The 19,050-nt window shown below is 41.0% G+C and overlaps 1 protein-coding gene across 2 annotated transcripts in view; it reads right to left on the minus strand.

Annotated features, from left to right (window-relative positions):
- ano1b (anoctamin 1, calcium activated chloride channel b) overlaps positions 1-17,920 on the minus strand; it is a 226,703-nt gene extending 208,783 nt beyond the window's left edge. For both annotated transcript variants that reach the window (XM_075469194.1, XM_075469193.1), the window contains exon 1: positions 17,646-17,920. In XM_075469194.1, coding sequence (XP_075325309.1) covers positions 17,646-17,750 — 105 coding nt within the window. In that variant the 5' untranslated portion in view covers positions 17,751-17,920. The remainder of the gene's footprint in view (positions 1-17,645) is intronic.
- Between the last annotated feature and the right edge of the window lie 1,130 nt (positions 17,921-19,050).

The raw sequence follows: 19,050 nt of genomic DNA on the forward strand, positions 1-19,050 counted from the left end.
AATCCAACTGTATTTATCCAGCACTGAATGCACACCTGTTCTGCTTTCGCCAGCACCATAATAACAACCCACACGGTATTCTCAGCGAATAAGTTAAATGGCAATGTTAAAGTGAATAAGTCATATACAAAACTATAAATGCCATGAAAAAGATTGTTCTGACAACTAAAAGGACTAAAACAAAATAAATGTTACCTTAAAGAAGAAAGCCCTACACTTGATTTTACTAAGCAATGCAATCTATGATATCACCACTACCCTAAAAGGACAGGAAGATGTGGGTCAGCCACTCACAAACACTACTCCAGCCGGGGAGGTCTTAATAAATGACCAAATAATGGAACAAATGAACAAACTGCTGTCAAAACTGTTCATCAATTCTCAGCCTTCTTTGTCATCTTTTATTTCTTTGCATGGTTTAATTTGCATTTTGGGATGTAGCGCTAAACTGCGTTTTTCAGATGTCACTTTTTTTTTTTCTTTTACCACCAAATCTTATATGTATATAGAAAAGATCTGCCTCAGATCACGTAGATTACAATCATTTAGAACTTTGAATTTTTTTTTTTTTTGTCATATTTGTCAATAATGTAAAAGGTCTCTGTAATAACTTTCAACATATCCCGATATACAGATATAGTCAATGCTAATTTGTGATTTCTGGAGCTTGTGTAGCAGTTGCATGCCATAGTAGGCATAGCAGCTGTCATGCTTGCTGTAGCACTTCCAAGAAATTCTATGAGACATAAATAGTGAGTGAATTTTGAGCAGTGCCATGACCTCAGCCTGTTACATTATGAAGTCTACTAATAACGTCTGGCTGCAGTTCTGAGGGAAAATTTTTACAGATCAAACTACACATCCTGTAACATTTTTTTAAAGATACACAGATTTGTGTATTTGGAGATTCTTTACTGGACTCAGTTCCAGGCTTTAATTCTAAAAAGCTTCACATTGTGCAGGTGATATGTGTTCATTTCATTAAAGCTTAGCTTAAGCATAGTAGTTGTGTGGTTAATGTGAAGTGTACAACCAGCGTCTGAATTCAGCTGAAGGTCATTTATGAGGTCCATACACTGACCTGTCAAGGGGCTGAAGCTTGTGTGAGCAGTGTGGATGAAAGGACAGGATGACCACACCATTTTCTTTGGCATAGTCAAGGCCATCCACAGAGAGATGTGATCCGTGGTTGTCCAAAAGCAGCAGAGAGGGCTTCTCTTTTGAACATTTCGTGTGGCTGACAAAATGCTTCAGAAAATCCACAAAATGCTCCTCCTTCATCCATCCAGACACGTTTGCTACACCTCTACTTCCAACAGGCCCATTTTTAAAGGAAGTAATCTCTGTAATTGACTCTTGGGAAAACAAAGAAAGGGGGGATGCTGTTCCCAGTGGCAGAAACAGCTCCGGCGATTGTGACAAGTGTTCCCCTTTCGGCGGATGTGAGGCTGCCCACTTGTTTGTGGCCCTTCCGAGCCACAAATGGAGCACCGCGGTAGTTCTGGCAGACCACGTAGTCAACGCACCCTTTGCCTATTGGCTGACGCCGACCCAACCCTTATGGCTGTCCACAAACCAACTGCGCTTATGGGTAATCAGCTGCTGCTCGCAATTGGATGCTGGCATTTGGGGCGCTTCATTTAAACTTGGTTTGCTGTCACTGCTCTTTTTGCTTTCTGCTTGCAAGACGTAGCTCCGACTAGCATACGCGCCGATGCTAGTATTATTATTGCTGCTGCTGCTTACCCTGTCGTCTGGCATGGTTCCCCGCCTGCCGGCGGAGTCGGAGAGTCTGCCGGAGGACTTGGAAGATTCGGCTGAGATGGACGCCGTGGAGGACACCAAACCTTCCCAAGTCCAGCCGAGCCAAGACGCGACACCGGGCGGGCTGTCCACAGCGCGCCGCGGGCAGAGTCGAGGTAGGCCGCGGCCGGGCTCCTGTAATGTGGCAGGGCAGCCGCGGGTAGACACGCGGCTTATTTTACACCGATTTCACATGATTTTGCGTGACTGTAGCTGTGTGGCGCGGGTTTTATGCCGGCACATTTTGATTACAAACCATCCTCCTAATTGGTCCGTTTGGATCCTCGCGGTGATGCTTCTAAGGTGGAGCGCGCGCCTCACCTCCCTAACAAGGCTACACGCTGCTGATTGGTATGTATGCATTACAGTCTGATGAGTGCGGCGCCACCTATCGTGTCGGGGTGTGGAGTGCTTTGTGCCTATGGGTTACCTCATGTCACGGTAGCCACAAGATAGCTTTTCAAGGCAGTTCGGTAACTAGCTGGCGCTACCTAACTGGAAACGTTGAACTAGATAGCTACTGGCTAGCCTTTGACATCTTGAACTGAACCAATTGAAGTGTGGCATTTCATATCATTGTTGTTCTATGAACCGTTCTTAAAAAGTCTGCTAGTTGGCGTTGGCTAGTATGCTAGTGGTGGCTAAGGCTAGCAGAACTGTGTTTGGAACCATACAGAGGAGTTTTCAGCTCTTAAACTCATCAAAATCACCTGCGTTCAACTATGTCAGAGAACAGACTCACAGGTTTAGCAATTCTCAGTATTGAGTCTAAACGTGCAAAAAATTAGATTTGGATGAGTTGTTAAGAGATTTGCAGCACAGCAATCGTCGCATACAGCTTCTGTAATTTGATACTGTATAGCAATCAGTTGATATACATGTTTTGTTATTGGTAATGGGGGGGAAACATTTCTGCTGCTACAATAATCCCAAGGGAAACACTGTTTTAATGTACTTAAAAGTGGAATGCTCATGTATGTAGACCAAATATTGAATTTATCACACTTGGGTGTTGAAAAAACTGTTGTATATGGGCTCATATAAAGTACAAAGTAAGATGGGCTTCCTAAAAAAAAAAAAATAAATAAAATAAAAAAATTGCCATCCTACAATATATGCCTGCCACCCCATGTATAAATCTCTAGAATCACCACTGCTTGCCTGGATCCTGTTCTGCTGGTTCGGATCTCGTTTTTGCTGTTCTTGGATCGGATCTTGCTCTGCTCCGCTTGGATCTTGCTCTGCTTCGCCCTGCTACAAAGCGCTGTTGCTGCTGTGGAGACCGACTACATTTTATATGGTGTACCTAAGTGGTTGAGTTTCAATGCTTGCCCCAATTAAATACTCGCATCACATTTCAATCTGTGTTCATGTAGGCCTACGGCAGTTCCACCTTTTAACGTCAAGCATAGTCGTGGTTTAATAATAATTATTTTTGTAATACTACTACTACTAATCATAATGGTGACACACGTTTGGTAGCCTAATATTTCGTTGGGGGGGTTGTAGAACACCCTGGTCCAACAATCCAATTGGCTGGTCGGCGTTCCGGTATGGTCTGTTGGGGGGTTTGTTGCCTTTACAGCAAATGGAAGGCACTCCACCTGAGGATGCTGCTGTTCCCTGTCTTGGCTTCCATGGAGCTCATGGAAAAGTCGGGAACTTCCTCCGAACAGAGCCATACCGCCAAACACAAATTGTATGCATTCAGAATAAGCTTCTGAAATTTATCTCTGTTTCTCGTCTCATTTTGACGAGAGTGGTTCTGACAGAACTTTATTTGGCTTATGTACAGTGGTGACACCGGTCTCGTCCATGTTCCAAATATCATTAGGCCCAAATTTGTACTTCTGCATGACCCTCTCCAAGTTGTCAAAGAACTTGGCAACATTCTCCCTAATGAAGCTTGAGGCTCGTGCCAAGCTTGTGGCCTCAGGTGATCGGATGGAGAGAGAAGGATGGCGCTTGAGAAAGCCACTGAACCAGTCAGCACTGGCTTGACTAGTGTCACTCCAGGACTGTGGAATTTCAATTTGCTGTGACACAGAAAACTGGTAAGCCAGACTGCGCACTTCTTTGGGAGAGAGACCATAATAGATCTCAGGGGCCTTTAATATGTAATCTCTCAGCTGCTGTTCGTGGTGACTGTTGAAAATCTGGCGATTTTTTTTTTTATTTTTTTATTTTTTTATTTATTTTTTTATTTATTTATTTTTTTTTTTCTATATCCAACTGGCACTGAGGGAGTGGTAGCGCCACCCTGGATGTCATCATCTGACATTTTCTGGCAGTAATGGGTCAATGTCCTGTAGTTAATATTGAATTCTTTAGCTGTCCTACGTATGCTTTTGCCTTCTAGCTTCACCTGCCTCACAGCAGAAAGTATAATGTCTGCTGGTGTTCTGCCCCTCTCTGTCTTTCTCTTGAAGTTCCTGAACATTCTACCAACAAAGACACAAGATATCACTGTCTGCACATCCTCAGTTGAAAAAAAAAACCAATTCTAGTACACCAACCATCCCCAACTGACCTCTTGACAAAGATGCCAACCTAGCTGCCACATGGCTTTAACTTGATAGCTAAAATATGACTCAAAATAAAGCTACTACCTTTGGCTTTCAGAAGCCTTCTGCCGAAAATCGCAGAGATTCGGCACCTCAGCAAAAGCAGAAAGGTTGGAATTTTTTGTTTTACTGAAAAATGTCTGGACAATTCCGTTAAGGACGCTGAAGTTGAATTGGAGAATTATTTGATTATCAGGAGAGACAGAAACCGCAAAGGGGGAGGGGTGTGCATCTATGTGAGAACGGACATTGGTTTTAATCACAGGACGGACTTGCACAGCGATCAGATTGAAGCGGTCTGGTTGGATATTTTGCTTCCGATGAGCAAACCCTTTCTAATCTGTGCATGCTATAGGCCGCCTGATCAATGCCAATTTTATGAACTTTTAGAAGAACATTGCACAAAACGAATGGACTTGTTGAAAACGGAGGTTATTTTTATGGGGGACTTTAATACTGACATACAGAAATGTGATATGCCTGGGTACAAGGCTTTGATGAATGTGTGTCGTTCTTTTAGTTTAGATCAGCTGATCAACGAACCCACACGTGTATGTTCCAACACACAAACTACAATTGACCTGGTGTTAGTATCAGATAAGTCTAAAATAGCGCAAAGTGGGGTTATTAATTATGGACTGAGTGACCATTCGATCATCTTCTGTACAAGAAAAACCAAGAAAGTTGTTTTTAATTGTCATTCTTTTGTTAAAGCCAGGTCAATGAAAACTTACAACAAGGAAACATTCAATGAAAGGTTGAAACAGATGGACTGGTCTTTTGTACTGAATTGTGAAGATGTGAATGAATCATGGTGTACTTTTAAACATATGTTTTTAGAAATAGTTGATAAAGTGGCCCCATTCAAAGAAGTTAGGATAAAACAGAGGTCAGAGCCCTGGGTAAATGATGACATTCTCGAGGCAATTCAGAATAGAAATAAGAAGTTTAATCATTTTAGAACAAAGGGGGATGAACAAAGTTGGGCAGAGTTTAAAAAGGCAAGAAATTAAGTTAACAGATTAGTGACTAATACTAAAAAGGTTTACTTTAAAGAAAAAATTAAGGAATATAGAAATGACTCAAGAAAGCTATGGAAATCCCTGAAGCAGCTTGGCTATAGCAAACGGATAAAAACAAAAATTTCCAACATCACCTTAGATCTTGGTAATACTGTTACTTCAGATAGTAGCTGCTGGCTTTAATGATTATTTTTCATCTGTGGCCCATGATCTAGTGGGGAAGCTACCTGTCCAGACTGGTCTATATGGGGAAAGTCATGTGTACTCTCAGTTAAGGGTACAGCCTGGGAGTTTCACTTTTACTAAAGTGTCTGAAGCACTGGTCCTTGAGAAGCTTCAAAAGCTTGATATTACAATCAAGCTTTTGAAGCTTCTCAAGGACCAGTACTTCAGACACTTTAGTAAAAGTGAAACTCCCAGCTACTGGTTTAGATGCTATCCCATCCAGGTTTTTAAGGGACTCTGCAGAGGTCATTACCCATCCATTACTCATATTGCAAACAGCTCTATTAGTCAAGGACGATTCCCAAATGACCTTAAAGGAGGCAGAGTAATTCCGCTATATAAAAAGGGTAGTAAGCAGGACCCAGGCAATTACAGACCTGTTTCTATCCTCAGTAGTCTGTCAAAGGTTATAGAGAAAATCATACACAGTGGAAACCGCTTATAGTGATCACGTTGGTCCAGAGCCAATTTGAACACTATAAGCGGTTGATTACTAAAACCGAATTTGTATTATTATTTTTTTTTTGCCATTTTATTTTTTACTCCCTTGATTCCTTTCTGGACGTCTGCTTCTGCCTCGCTAGCTAACGTAAAGAGTTGACACCGGGCAGCAAGCCGAGATGCTGCGGCGAAGCTTGGCTTTCCTCAGGGTACCTTGTGTCGTCTAATTAAGCAACGAGAGACAGTCATGAATGCTAACGACGAAGAAAGAAAACGACGGCGCCCGGGAAAAGCACCTGAGGAATGCCAAGCTTCGCCGCAGCATCTCGTTGGCTCGTTTTTGGTAATTTGTCATACGCCTCGAGGAGACTACGTTTTTCATTCAGAGAAAATGACTTCCTTTTTCCAGCCATGATTCACGCGCTTGCTGCCCGGTGTCAACTCGTTACGTTAGCTAACGAGGCAGAAGCATAGGCCAGAAGCAGACGTCCAGAAAGGAATCAAGGGAGTAAAAAATAAAATAGCTACACGTAGTTTTAAAATTATTTTTGCACATGTTAGTGTAGAGGGGTGAAAAACAAGTCAATAGTAAATTAAAGCAATAATTAAGAAAATAGACACCCCAACATAATTTTTCATTTTGTATCTTTAACTTCTCATTGTAATAAGCACACAAGAAGAATAAATCTTCCGGTTGAGTGTGAAGGAAGCTCAACGTGTGTGTCTCGTCTTTCTCATACCACAGGTCAGTAAAAATCTGTTTTATGCATACATATTAGTTTCTTGAAAGAGTTGAAAAGGTTCTTAAATCGAATCTCAACTAATGAGTCGCGAAGTTCGTTTTGTAATTGTATTGTTTACAAAAACGGGACTTGTTCATGAAGGCTAATCGGAGCTAATGCTAGCGGGCCTCTACACATGTGAACTAACTGAGGAGCTAGCTGAAGGACATTGTTCTGGTCTTTATTTTATGTGATGTTTTTCATGGGTTGTTGAAAAACCTGATAAACCATATCGTTATGTGAAGCTTAGTAAAGAGGCACAGTATTAAAGAAGCATTGCACCTTTTTCAGTTTATATTGAGAGAATAGTTGTTTATGCAAGATGTAAAATATTATTTTCTTTTATGGAAAAAATGGATATTGTTAAATGCGAAGATGCTTAAATGTTAAAATATATTTTATAGATTTTTATTTTGATAGTTAAATACAAAAGGTCTCAGAAAATAGGACAAGGTATTGAATTTATAGCACTAACTACAAAATTAATATGGCTAAGAGAAGTAAAAGCTATTTGTGAATTAATTTTGTAATTTGACTGAATTCATAATGCTAAATAGAGCATGTTGAAAGAAGCATTGTTTGGTTTAAAGGTATATTACAGTCAATTCTGATGTAATGAAGTTAATGGTTCTCTACTGAAGTATGCGATACCTGAAGTATGTTGTGTATGAAGTGTGGTTATAACACAAGAAGAATAAATCTTCCGGTTGAGTGTGAAGGAAGCTCAACGTGTGTGTCTCGTCTTTCTCATACCACAGTATCACACGTTGAGAGAAGATCATCTTACACATTACCCTCAGCCATCCAAGGTTGCAGGGTAACATTTACATTCATAAAATGGCCAAAAATTAACATTATAAGCGGATTTCTTGATTACTATAAACGAATTATTTAAACAGCATTTGTATAGAAATGATTCTGTCCCAAGCCTTTTGATCTATATAAGCGGTTGATTACTATATCCGTGACCACTATAAGCGATTTCCACTGTATGAACAAATCGACCATTTCCTTTTATCACAAAACATACTTTATGAATTTCAGTCAGGGTTTAGAAAATCCCATTCTACTGATTCTTGCCTACTTTATTTATCAGACTTCATTAAAAAGGAGGTTGGCAATGGTAAATTATGTGGCATGGTAATGTTAGATTTACAGAAGGCATTTGATACTGTGAATCACAGTGTTTTATTGTATAAATTAAAGGCTATGGGGTTTAATGTCTTGGCTGTGAAATGGGTGGGTTCATACCTGGGGAATAGGATGCAGGTAGTAGATATTGGGGGTGTTATGTCTCACCTAGCTGGCATTGGCTGTGGAGTCCCTCAAGGGAGTGTTTTAGGACCTCTTCTTTTTCTTTTATATATTAATGATTTAAAAGCTGTCTGTTCATCAAGTTTGTTTTTATATGCAGATGATTCTGCACTGGTAGTTTCCCATAAGGATAAAAATATCATTGAGCAATCACTTAGTGCTGAACTTCTTAATGTCAGTAGATGGATGTCTGACAATAGATTATCATTGCATATAGGAAAAACAGAATCCATTCTTTTTAGTTCAAAGATTAGATTAAAGAAAGCCTCAACCTTTAAGGTTTTAATGGGGATTCTGAAATTGCAGCCAAGGAATCAGTCAGTTACCTTGGCTGTGTTTTAGACAGTAATCTAAGTGGCATAAGTCAGGCACAGAAGGCAATCACCAAAATAAACCATAGAGTGCGTTTTATGGCTAGAATTTCTAAATTTTTAGATACAAAACCTTTGGCTATTTTGGCAGGAGCCTTAATTCAGCCATACTACGACTATACGTGTGGCTCATGGTATAATAGTTTGACAGTGAATTTGAAACACAGGCTACAGACATCACAAAATAAACTAATTAGACTGGTTTTGGATCTCCCCATGAGAACCCACCTTGAGTCCTCCCATTTTGATAAGGTGGGATGGCTGAAGGTGGAGGATAGAGTGGCTTTGATTCAGTGCATGGTTCACAGGATTGTGTATGGGAAGGTTCCAAAGTATTTTAAAAACTATTTTAGTAAAGTAAATGAAGTTCATCACTACTCCACAAGGGAGAGCACAACAGATTTTGTCCCTCCCATAGTTAAGAGAAACATGGGCAAAGAGTGTTTTTCTTATGTTGGTTCTGTACTGTGGAATAGGTTACCTGGCCCACTCAAAGCAATAAGTAGTTTAGACAGTTTCAAGCGAAACTTGAAAAAATGGTTTCAACAACAATACTAGACTGAGTGCCAATATTATGTGTCAGGTGTATTCAGAACCATTTCAATGTATTTCTTTTTCTATGTGTTTTGAATGAATGTTGGTATGAATATGTATGAATGTATGTATGTATGTGTGTATGTATGTAAGAATGCTGCCATACTTGCCCTTGTTTTCCTACCATCCAGGGACTACAATGGAAATAAGCCTTAGGGCTTTTTTGTGTTATCCCTGACTATTTATTTATTTCTTTTAATGTATGGTTCAGTTGCTGTACCATGTTTTACAAAATAATAGTCAAATAAATTCATTCATTCATTCATCCATGAGAATTTCTAGGAATTATCGGGAATAAACTGGAAATGTTCCAAATTGGATGTTGGGAACTTGAATATAGTTGGTAAAATATAGTGTAGCATAATCATGGCTGAAACAATCAGATTTGATGCAAATACAGTTGAGTATCTTTGCTATTCTTAAACCACTGCTCCATAGCAAACTACTTACTGCAAGGCTGTTGAGGCCACAACCCCTTCATGCATTGTGCATTCCTCCATCACATGCACAAATGATTTCTAGAGTTCTGAACAACTAAAGCTACTCTTTTAAGCCCACAGCACAGACCTGCACAGACCAAAGACTACATAAGGTCAAGTAAGTTCTGAAGATATGAGGTAGATATAATTAATCTGTGGTGTTAAAGCTTAATTAACAAGTATTTAATCAAAATGCATTCATACAGCTAACTGGTAAACCAGATATTCTAAATTATCAGTTTTTGCGAGGACATCTGTGTACAAACCAAGACCTTCTGTACATACAATAATAGCAAACCTTGGTTCACTCCTTATCTTAGGAAGCTATGCCAAGCCAAAGAGGAGGCCTACAGGAATGGGGACCGGGATCTGTATAAGCAGGCCAGGAACAAATTGACCAAGGAAATAAATGTAGCCAAAAGATCTTACAGTGGGAAGCTAAAAGATCATTTAGCCTCAAATGACCCTGCATCAGTTTGGAAAGGCCTGAAACAGGTCACCAACTACAAGAGACCATCCCCCCACCCTGATGACAATCCCAGACTGGCTGATGACCTGAACGACTTTTACTGCAGGTTTGAAAAGCACCCAATAGCCGCTTTCGGACTGTAGGTACCTTTGGCAGTTCTAATAACCTTTTAATCCGCGGGGCCGTTTTCTCCCGGATTCGGACATGTAGGAACTCGGGATCTCCCTTAGTTCTTATAACCATTTAGCTCCTTCTCCGAGGTCGGGTCTTTTCATGGTTCTATAGAACGCATCTGAGGGAGGTGTGTGGTGGTTGGTAGGTACGCCCCATGTCATGCTATCACGGCTGAAATGTTTCCTCATACGACACGGACACAACCGGCGGGTGTTTAATAAGTTAAACTTACACTTTGTCTCCTTTGTCTGCGGCGCTCTGCTCTCTTTTCTTCCTTCATGAAACCAAGAAGTATGGCCTGCGCTCCATCCTTCGTCTCCTGACTCTCTCTGTGTGCTCTTCCAGCCTCCATGTTAGACGCCCGATGTGATCGTCCATGATTAATATCACCATCATGCAGACCATGAACACGGTGGCCTCCCCGCTCTCCATGTTAGCTTCTTGGTGGTGTTTTTTTCTTCTCTCCTTACTTTTCTGGGTTTTGTTTTGTTCTGTTTTGTTGTTGAATGTGGCGCTATAGTAACACGTCGCTGTCACAGACGGCTGCGTCGCATCAGTCCCAACCTGGTCCCGACTCATGTGCGAATGCAGACTGAAACAGTTCCGCTGGGGAAGGGCAGCTATCAGAACGGAATTCGAGTAGGACAGTTCTGATAACTGCGTTCTTAGAACGGCTCTGTCCGAAAGCGGCTATTATCACACCCATCACGTACAATAGAGCCTCATTCTAGTGATGGGAAGTTCGGCTCTTTTCCGAGAGCCGGCTCTTTTGACTCGACTCCCAAAGAAGAGCCGGCTCTTTCGACTCCCAAACGGCTCCTTATTTAGGATCTTTTGTAGCCTATATTTTACCTTAACTTTGCAAAAAAAAAAAAAATCATGGTTTATGTGTTGAAAACCCTTTTGCTTTCAGTGTTTTATGAGAGACCTTATAATCGCCTAATTCTTTGCATTTATTCTGTGACAAAACCACTTTTACATTTGTTTATTTCAATTAAACTTTTTTTATTGCACAAATTAACCATAAACTTCAAACAAATCCACAGAACAGAACCAAACTCAAGCTAACATTAATAATGTCCTCAATTAAACTTTATTGGACAAATGAACCAAAAAATTTCAAACAAATCCACAGAACAGAACCAAAACCAGAACCAAACTCCTTAATTCTCACGTGAATACCGCATGCTGGTCGCCATGCTGGCCAATCATAACAAAGCTCTGTGTAACCAGAGCTGGGACTGAGCACTGAAAGTGAAACCTAAGCAGCGAACGGAAAAAAACTTGGAGTCGGCTCTCACTTGATGCGAGCCGGCTCTTCTAATTCACTACAAAGAGCCATCACTACCTCATTCCCACTATGCAGTCCGGTACGGTACGGGTCAGACAGCAAATAACAAATAGCATCCATAATTTGGAACCACCTCCAAGCTTCTTCAGCTTAATGCCACACTGGCTCGCGGTCCGGTTGAAAACACACTCTGACATTTCTGCGGCAATCAGCTGGAAAACTTTTTGGTTTGGCACAGCGCCATCAAGCTCCCGCTGCACAGCCTCCTCACCAACAACGGAGAGCAGAGCCTGGAACCGGTCCTGTGTGCTCGGTACCCCAAGCAGAAGGGTTACAGACATGGGAACAGGTTCCATGGGACCGGTACGCTTTGGTGGGAGTGGAAACACTGAAATAAGCGAACCATTCTGACCCGACCCGTAGTGGAAACACGCCATAGGTTTCCCCTCAACACCCGACCCCCTCCCCCCACCTGCATTGATGATTTGTGAGAAGGATGTGTGCAGTCTCTTTCAGAATCAGAAGATCAAGAAGGCTCCAGGACCTGATGACTTATCACCCTCTTGTCTGCGCGTCTGTGCTGAACAGCTGGCGCCAATCTTCACGCAGATCATCAACTGGTCCCTAGAGCTATGTGAAGTGCCCTCTTGCTTCAAAAGCTACAACATCATCCCAGTCCCCAAACAATCCTCCATCTCAGGTTTGAATGACTACAGGCCTGTCGCCCTGACGTCTGTGGTCATGAAATCCTTTGAAAGATTGGTACTGTGCCATCTAAAGGACATAACAGGACCCATGCTGGACCCCCTGCAGTTTGCCTACAGGGCAAACGGGTCGGCGGATGATGCCGTCAACATGGGACTGCAATTCATCCTGCAACATTTTGAATCCCCAAGGACGTATGCCAGGATCCTGTTTGTGGACTTCAGCTCGGCGTTCAACACCATCATGCCTAAACTCCAAGACCAGAAGCTCACTCAGTTATCAGTGCCTGCCTCTACCTGTCAGTGGATCAACAGCTTTCTGTCTGACAGGCAGCAGCATGTCAGACTGGGGAGTACCTCATCAAAGACCCGATTCATCAGTACAGGCGCCCCACAGGGGTGTGTCCTCTCCCCACTGCTCTTCTCCCTCTACACAAATGACTGCAACTCAAAGAGCCCACCTGTAAAACTCCTGAAGTTTGCGGATGACACCACTGTCATTGGTCTGATCCAGGATGGGGATGAGTCTGACTACAGACAGGAGGTGGAGCAGCTGGTCCAGTGGTGCAGTCAGAACCACCTGGAGCTTAACCCCAAGAAGATTGTGGCGATGACAACGGAATTTAGGAGAACCCCCCCCCCCCTCAGAACAACACAGTGTCCAATGTCGATTCCTTTAGGTTCCTGCAGAACCTAAACGCCCAGCAGAGGTTATACTTCCTGAGACAGCTAAGGAAGTTTAATCTGCCTAAGGAGCTGCTGAGCACTTTCTACTCGGCAATCATCCAGTCTGTCATCTGCACCTCCATCACTGTCTGGTTTGGGTCAGCCACCAAACGAGACAGGGCCAAACTGCAACGGACAATTAGGGCTGCAGAGAGGATTATAGGAACTGACCTCCCTTCCGTCCAGGGCCAGGAAAAGGGCAGTAAAAATCTCTACAGACCCCTCACATCCTGGTCACAAACTGTTCAATCTCCTCCCCTCTGGCAGACGATACAGGGCACTGCTTACCAAAACCAGACGACACAAAGACAGCTTCTTCCCCCAAGCAGTCACTCTGTTGAACACCCAGGAATAGCACCCAAATAGCGTCTATTTATTGCAAATGTACATACTGTATTTATTCTCATACACAGCCTTTTTTACCACCCGTGCTCAAATTCTATTCTTACTGTTCTCTATTTCTATTTCTAATTTTATTCACATCTAAAAGATTAGTCAAAGTAGTCATTATTAATGAACACATCACAGCAGTTTTGAAATCTTTACTCTGGCTTCCAGTCAGTCACGGAATAGATTTTAAAAGCCTGCTGATGGTTTACAAATCCCAGAACGGTTTAGGCCCAAAATACATCTGTGATATGTTCAGAGAATATAAAGCCAGCAGAGCTCTTAGATCCAAGGACTCAGGTCAGCTGGTCCAGTCCAGAGTCCAGACTAAACATGGAGAAGCAGCATTTAGCTGTTATGCTGCAAACAAGTGGAACAAACTGCCAGTGGAGATTAAACTTTCACCAAATGGAGACATTTTTAAATCCAGGTTAAAGACATTTCTGTTCTCATGTGTCTATGCATGAAATCTGCACGCTATCTTTGAACTTATCTGGACTGTTGCTTGTTTTTAAATTCATTTAAATTATTTTATTTGTTTCTCTTTGTATTCTTTTATCTATTTTAATGCTTCTTCCACTCCCTGCTGCAATGCTTTTATTTTATGTAAAGCACTTTGAATTGTTTGTACATGAAATGTGCTATATAAATAAATTTGATTTGACTTGGAGTCAGATGAGGTGGCTCGGGCATCTGGTTAGGATGCCTCCTGGACGCCTCCCTGGTGAGGTGTTCCGGGCCCGTCCCACTGGGAGGAGGCCCCGGGGACACGTTGGAGAGACTATGGCTGTGTTCGAAACCGCCTACTACATACTACATACTTGAAAACGGCATGCTGATCGATCAGACAGTATGCAGAGCGTTTACACACAGTGCACTTCACTCCTGCCCGAGCCGAAATCAGCCAGCCTGAAAAGCTGATTTCGCTTAAGCTATTAACTCTGTAAATATATAACTTTAGCAACATTTGAAACATTTTCAGGCGAGAAAGTAGTCATTTAGACCCCCAAGATGTAGAAAATCTGACAAAATACCGGCTATTTACAAGTTTGTTCCCACGAATTCGGTGCTAGTAAAGCTAGCCGCAGTGAGCAACGCACTTCCGGTTATGCCGTTTTGACTGCTCTCGTCCCGTTAACGGAATTTGACCGTTCAAATGGCGATGGGCGACGTCACGTTACGTTGAATCTTGGGTAGTTTGAGTGTGACAAGTAACCTCATGATGAATACTCAACATTTCGGCGAATCTAGTATGCATCTAGTGTACATCCGGGAACTTAAAAAAGTAGGACTAGTAGGAATAGTAGGAGAAGTAGGCGGTTTCGAACACAGCCTATGTCTCTCGGCTGGCCTGGGAACGCCTCGGGGTCCCCCCAGAAGAGCTGGAGGAAGTGGCCGGGGACAGGGACGTCTGGGTCTCTTTGCTCAAGCTGCTGCCCCCGCGACCCGATCCCCGGACCAGCGGAAGATGATGGATGGATGGATGGATGATTATTAAACCAGAATCCGGGATTAAAGAGGACGGTAATATAATTACCATTACCGGTATATAATAATAATATAATCATTGCCGTCATTATAGAGAGACAGAGGGGGGTACTACAAATCAAGTCCAACACAGCAAGACTTCATTTGTGTTCACTCCTGGGCAAAACCTGAACTATTATTCAAAGGTAACGGACGCTCCGGTGGGGGTTTTGTTCTTTCTTTGTAAACAGACTTTTCTCTTCAGGCTCAGCACGCTCAAATAAAAAGAGTTTTTAACCATTTCACGCCAAAAATGAAATGATCAGCTGAGCTACCTTCATATGAACAGCAGGTTGTATGAACAGGGAGGTGTGAAGAATATGAAAATGAGTGAGATGTTGCAGTTAAACTACTCAGAAAACTATGAGTTGTACAAAGTAGTGAGTTAATGTCTAAATGCTTTGTGTTGAGCTGCACAGAGCTGATTTTTGTCAGCTCTGATTTCCCTGTATTATGATTAAATTTGCAGATAAGAATAACAACATTTGATCAACGTCTAAATTCAATGACTGACTTTTTTTAAGATGAGGAATTTCTGCAAGTTATTTGATCGATCCGACTTTTATTCAACGTCAATCCAACACCTTCAGTGTTTTATAATGTCAGACATCAGCATACATTCCACTGTTCAACATGTCAACAATTAAATGTTGTTTCAGTCAGATTTTGCAGTCTGAGATATCATCAGGAACACAACCAGTGATCTGAAACTCTGAACATACACTGCTCCAGAGCAGGTTAGAATTTAATTCCAGCATTAGTTACCATGGTGATAAACAGGATAAGATAGAGCCAACCTCATGACACTGAAAAAGTTAGTTCACTAAAACATAGATCTTGCTTGCATCCCTCTGTCTGTGTGATAAACTGCCCTGAAAGGTTAGAATGTGATAAACTGAAGTTAAGTAGTAGACTCAGCTCATATTAAAGGTGGCGAGCACAGATGTGTACATCTGCCCACAGATGATGTTCAACCATTCAAACACAAGTTGAACTGCTATTACCACTCTATGACCACAGGTGGCCACAGAAGCCACTCTTAATGTTCTTCTTAATGCATATCAAACAATGTGAGGAAATATTGCATTGTGTATGTATTTATCATTATGATCAAACAAGTTCAGCCCAGCTTTGGACACTTAGCCAACACAATGTTCACAAAGCAGAAATAACTTCAGGGTCTCCTTATTTGTAGAATCTGAGCGCTTGTTATCCTTTTTCTCATTTTTGATCCGAGCACTAAAATATGAAAATGGAGAACGGTGCATTATCTGATTTTTCATTTTAGTTTAGGACACAGAAATGTAAAAATTTAGTTGTTTATTTAGTTGTTTTAATTTTCTGTTTGATTTTTAAAATGGAATGAATTATACATGGATCATACACTTTTGTGGCATTTCTTTTTGCCATAAACAATAAGCTGCCATGTACATGTCACATCATATGATTTGAAGATTTTTATAGCTGGGCACAGAAGATATACATTTTTAACTTGGCCGGATGCATGTTTGCATCCACTTGCTTTGCATGATACAAAAACCTGTCCATTTACAACCGATTTGATATGTAATCATTCATTTCAGAGCCAGGGGTTTAGGTCAGGGCTAAAATTCAATGCTCCTAAATCTAAAGTCATATTCATTCTCTTGACAGTATGTTCATGATTGAATCTTTTTTCCAGTTCAACTGCTGCCTTTAAACTACCCACAAAGTCTGGATTTATTTGATGTTCTTTTTAAACATGGCTGACAGCAGCCACGTGCCCACACTCTGTATTCTGAGTAAATCCACATGCATGGACTGTGTCACCATGAAACAGAATGAGCAATTCAAGCTAGAGGTGGCACAAGTGGAACTCCTTTGGAAGGTGGCAGAATGACAGATTTCAGGTCGGTTTCAGATTTGGCTGTCAGAAGGAGAAAGTGGAAAACCAAATCATTTGTTGGCATTTCACACTTGTCATCAAGAGCAGAAGAATTCAGATTGTAAAAATGTGTTTCTAAACTTTTGGATTTAATTAGAAACTATCATAATGTACACATGACTGTTGGTAACTGTCCTGAATTCATTACACAGTCATCCGACTCTTTAAAACAAGCTGCTCTCATTCCAGTTTGTCAAATACTGGAACCATCAACACCACCTGTGTTTTCAGGTGGACCAAAATGAGTCCCATTTTGTCTAATTTAAGACCAAATCATTTTATGAAAATGATAGACAACTCTATACCCTCACATGATATAATAGAATGTCTGTTTCTATCTTGCAGCTGTTATCCAGCTCACTTTCTTTTTGCTACACCAATCACCAGATGAGAGGGAGATGGAAGCTGGGATTCACAGTGTGTGTTCTTGTATGATCTTTGTCATTGATTGAGGCAGCACTGATGGTGAGGTGTCCAACAATGAGTCAATCAATCAGTGTTTATAGCTCTTTGTATGGGAATATAAAGGAGGTGGGAATTTTAAGACCTAAAGCAGTAACCACAACTAAGATGCAAATTATGGTTTAACTCAAAGTCCTATTTTGGACATTAATTGTACTACAATAACAAATATATATATAATATAGACCATGTATACCATATACCATCCCTGTATACTTCCAATAACAATGTTATTTCTAACAAGTAAACAATGTGTCTTTCTGAACAGATTAATTGAGTTGTTGTGTCGTGCTCTATGTCTTCTTTTACACCACCACTGTCATTGTCTGTGTGTTCTGTTCAATAATTATAAACAATAATATGTTTTGTATTGTATTGACACTCACCCTAAACTTCCCATGGAAGATGACGTCTTGTAGAAAATGTGGAGCCTGTTGCTCAGACTCACACTTGGAAGACAGTTTAAGTCCTGGTTCTGCTTCCTCTGTCATAGTTCAGGTAAAAGAAACAAATTTAATTAAGAGAGTTTCCAAAGAGAATAGTCCAGTTTGGGTCCTACGTTTCTCTGTATGTGTCTCCTATATGGCATTAATAGCTCTGGTGTCTCTCCTCTGATTTTCCTGTGGCTTGCCTTCTTTCTGGTGCTCTGTTTGGAGCTATGTTTCTGTGTGGACTGTGGGGTCGCTGAAGTGAGCTCGCAGCCTTGTTACTTGAGAAGCTGTCTGTGAGCCAAGATCTAAACTTAGACAACGATAAAACTCTGAGCACAAAGTGCCCCTCCTCACTTTCTCTGTATTTGCTTATCTGTGATCAAAGATCAGCTACCTCAACACTGTAAATTGTAACATTGGATTGAATTATATTCAAAAACTGTTCTTGTTCAAAATTCTATATAAAAACTAAAAATGATTTAGTGGATATAACTAAAGTGTATTAACTTTACTTATGCTGTCACTTACACTCATCTGAAGTAAGTCACATGAACTTGGGATAAAAAAATGTAAATCAAGGTAAAAAGAAATATGGGTCTGTGTGTGGGGGGGGGGGGGGGGGGGTCAGTGTACAAAGCTCTAGGCTACTGTTTTAAGAAATTACAGGCAATTAATGTAATGCAACTTTGGCTTTCTGGAGTTTTGATTTGTTGCCTATAAAATTGGCAAATTGGTCAGGATAGAATAGACATAATGATATTTGTCATCTTATTTAACTCATATCAGCAACAATATACTTCTCATTGTTTCAGTGTGCAGACAGCACAGAAACAAAATCAACTGATTTTGGTAAGATCAATTTAGTATCATCCTGTGCATTGAAAACAAAAAGAAGTATTCATTATGGATGAACTATGAATTATGGATGAAGCACTGAAAACTTTTCCAAACTAATGAATGAATGAAGTCGAGCTTGTGCGTGCATCTGATTTCAGTTTGTACATTTGGCACTTTTATCCATAGTGACTGACACTCATATCCCAGGTAGGCAGATAGCATAAGGGGGTCTTGCCTAACCGTCTTACCTTTCATGCTGGTTAGTTTTTTTTAACTGGAATGGGAAAGGTCTATAAGAGAAGGAAAATGTTTCCATAAAAAAGTTGTTAAAATAATTTTTTAATTTTCATAATGGTGGCCTGGGGAAGGTGGGCTTTAGGTTTAGGGCTATAGTCATGTGACCTTATGGTGTTTCTGTTTGGGATGAAAAATGTTTACATGAAAAAAAAATTGAAATTTATGAAGAATCAGTTTCTCTCATTAAGGCTTATCAAATTGTTTAATTAGAGCCTCGTTGTCTCAT

This window comes from Odontesthes bonariensis, chromosome 7, assembly GCF_027942865.1.
Source record: "Odontesthes bonariensis isolate fOdoBon6 chromosome 7, fOdoBon6.hap1, whole genome shotgun sequence".
Lineage (NCBI taxonomy): Eukaryota > Metazoa > Chordata > Actinopteri > Atheriniformes > Atherinopsidae > Odontesthes > Odontesthes bonariensis.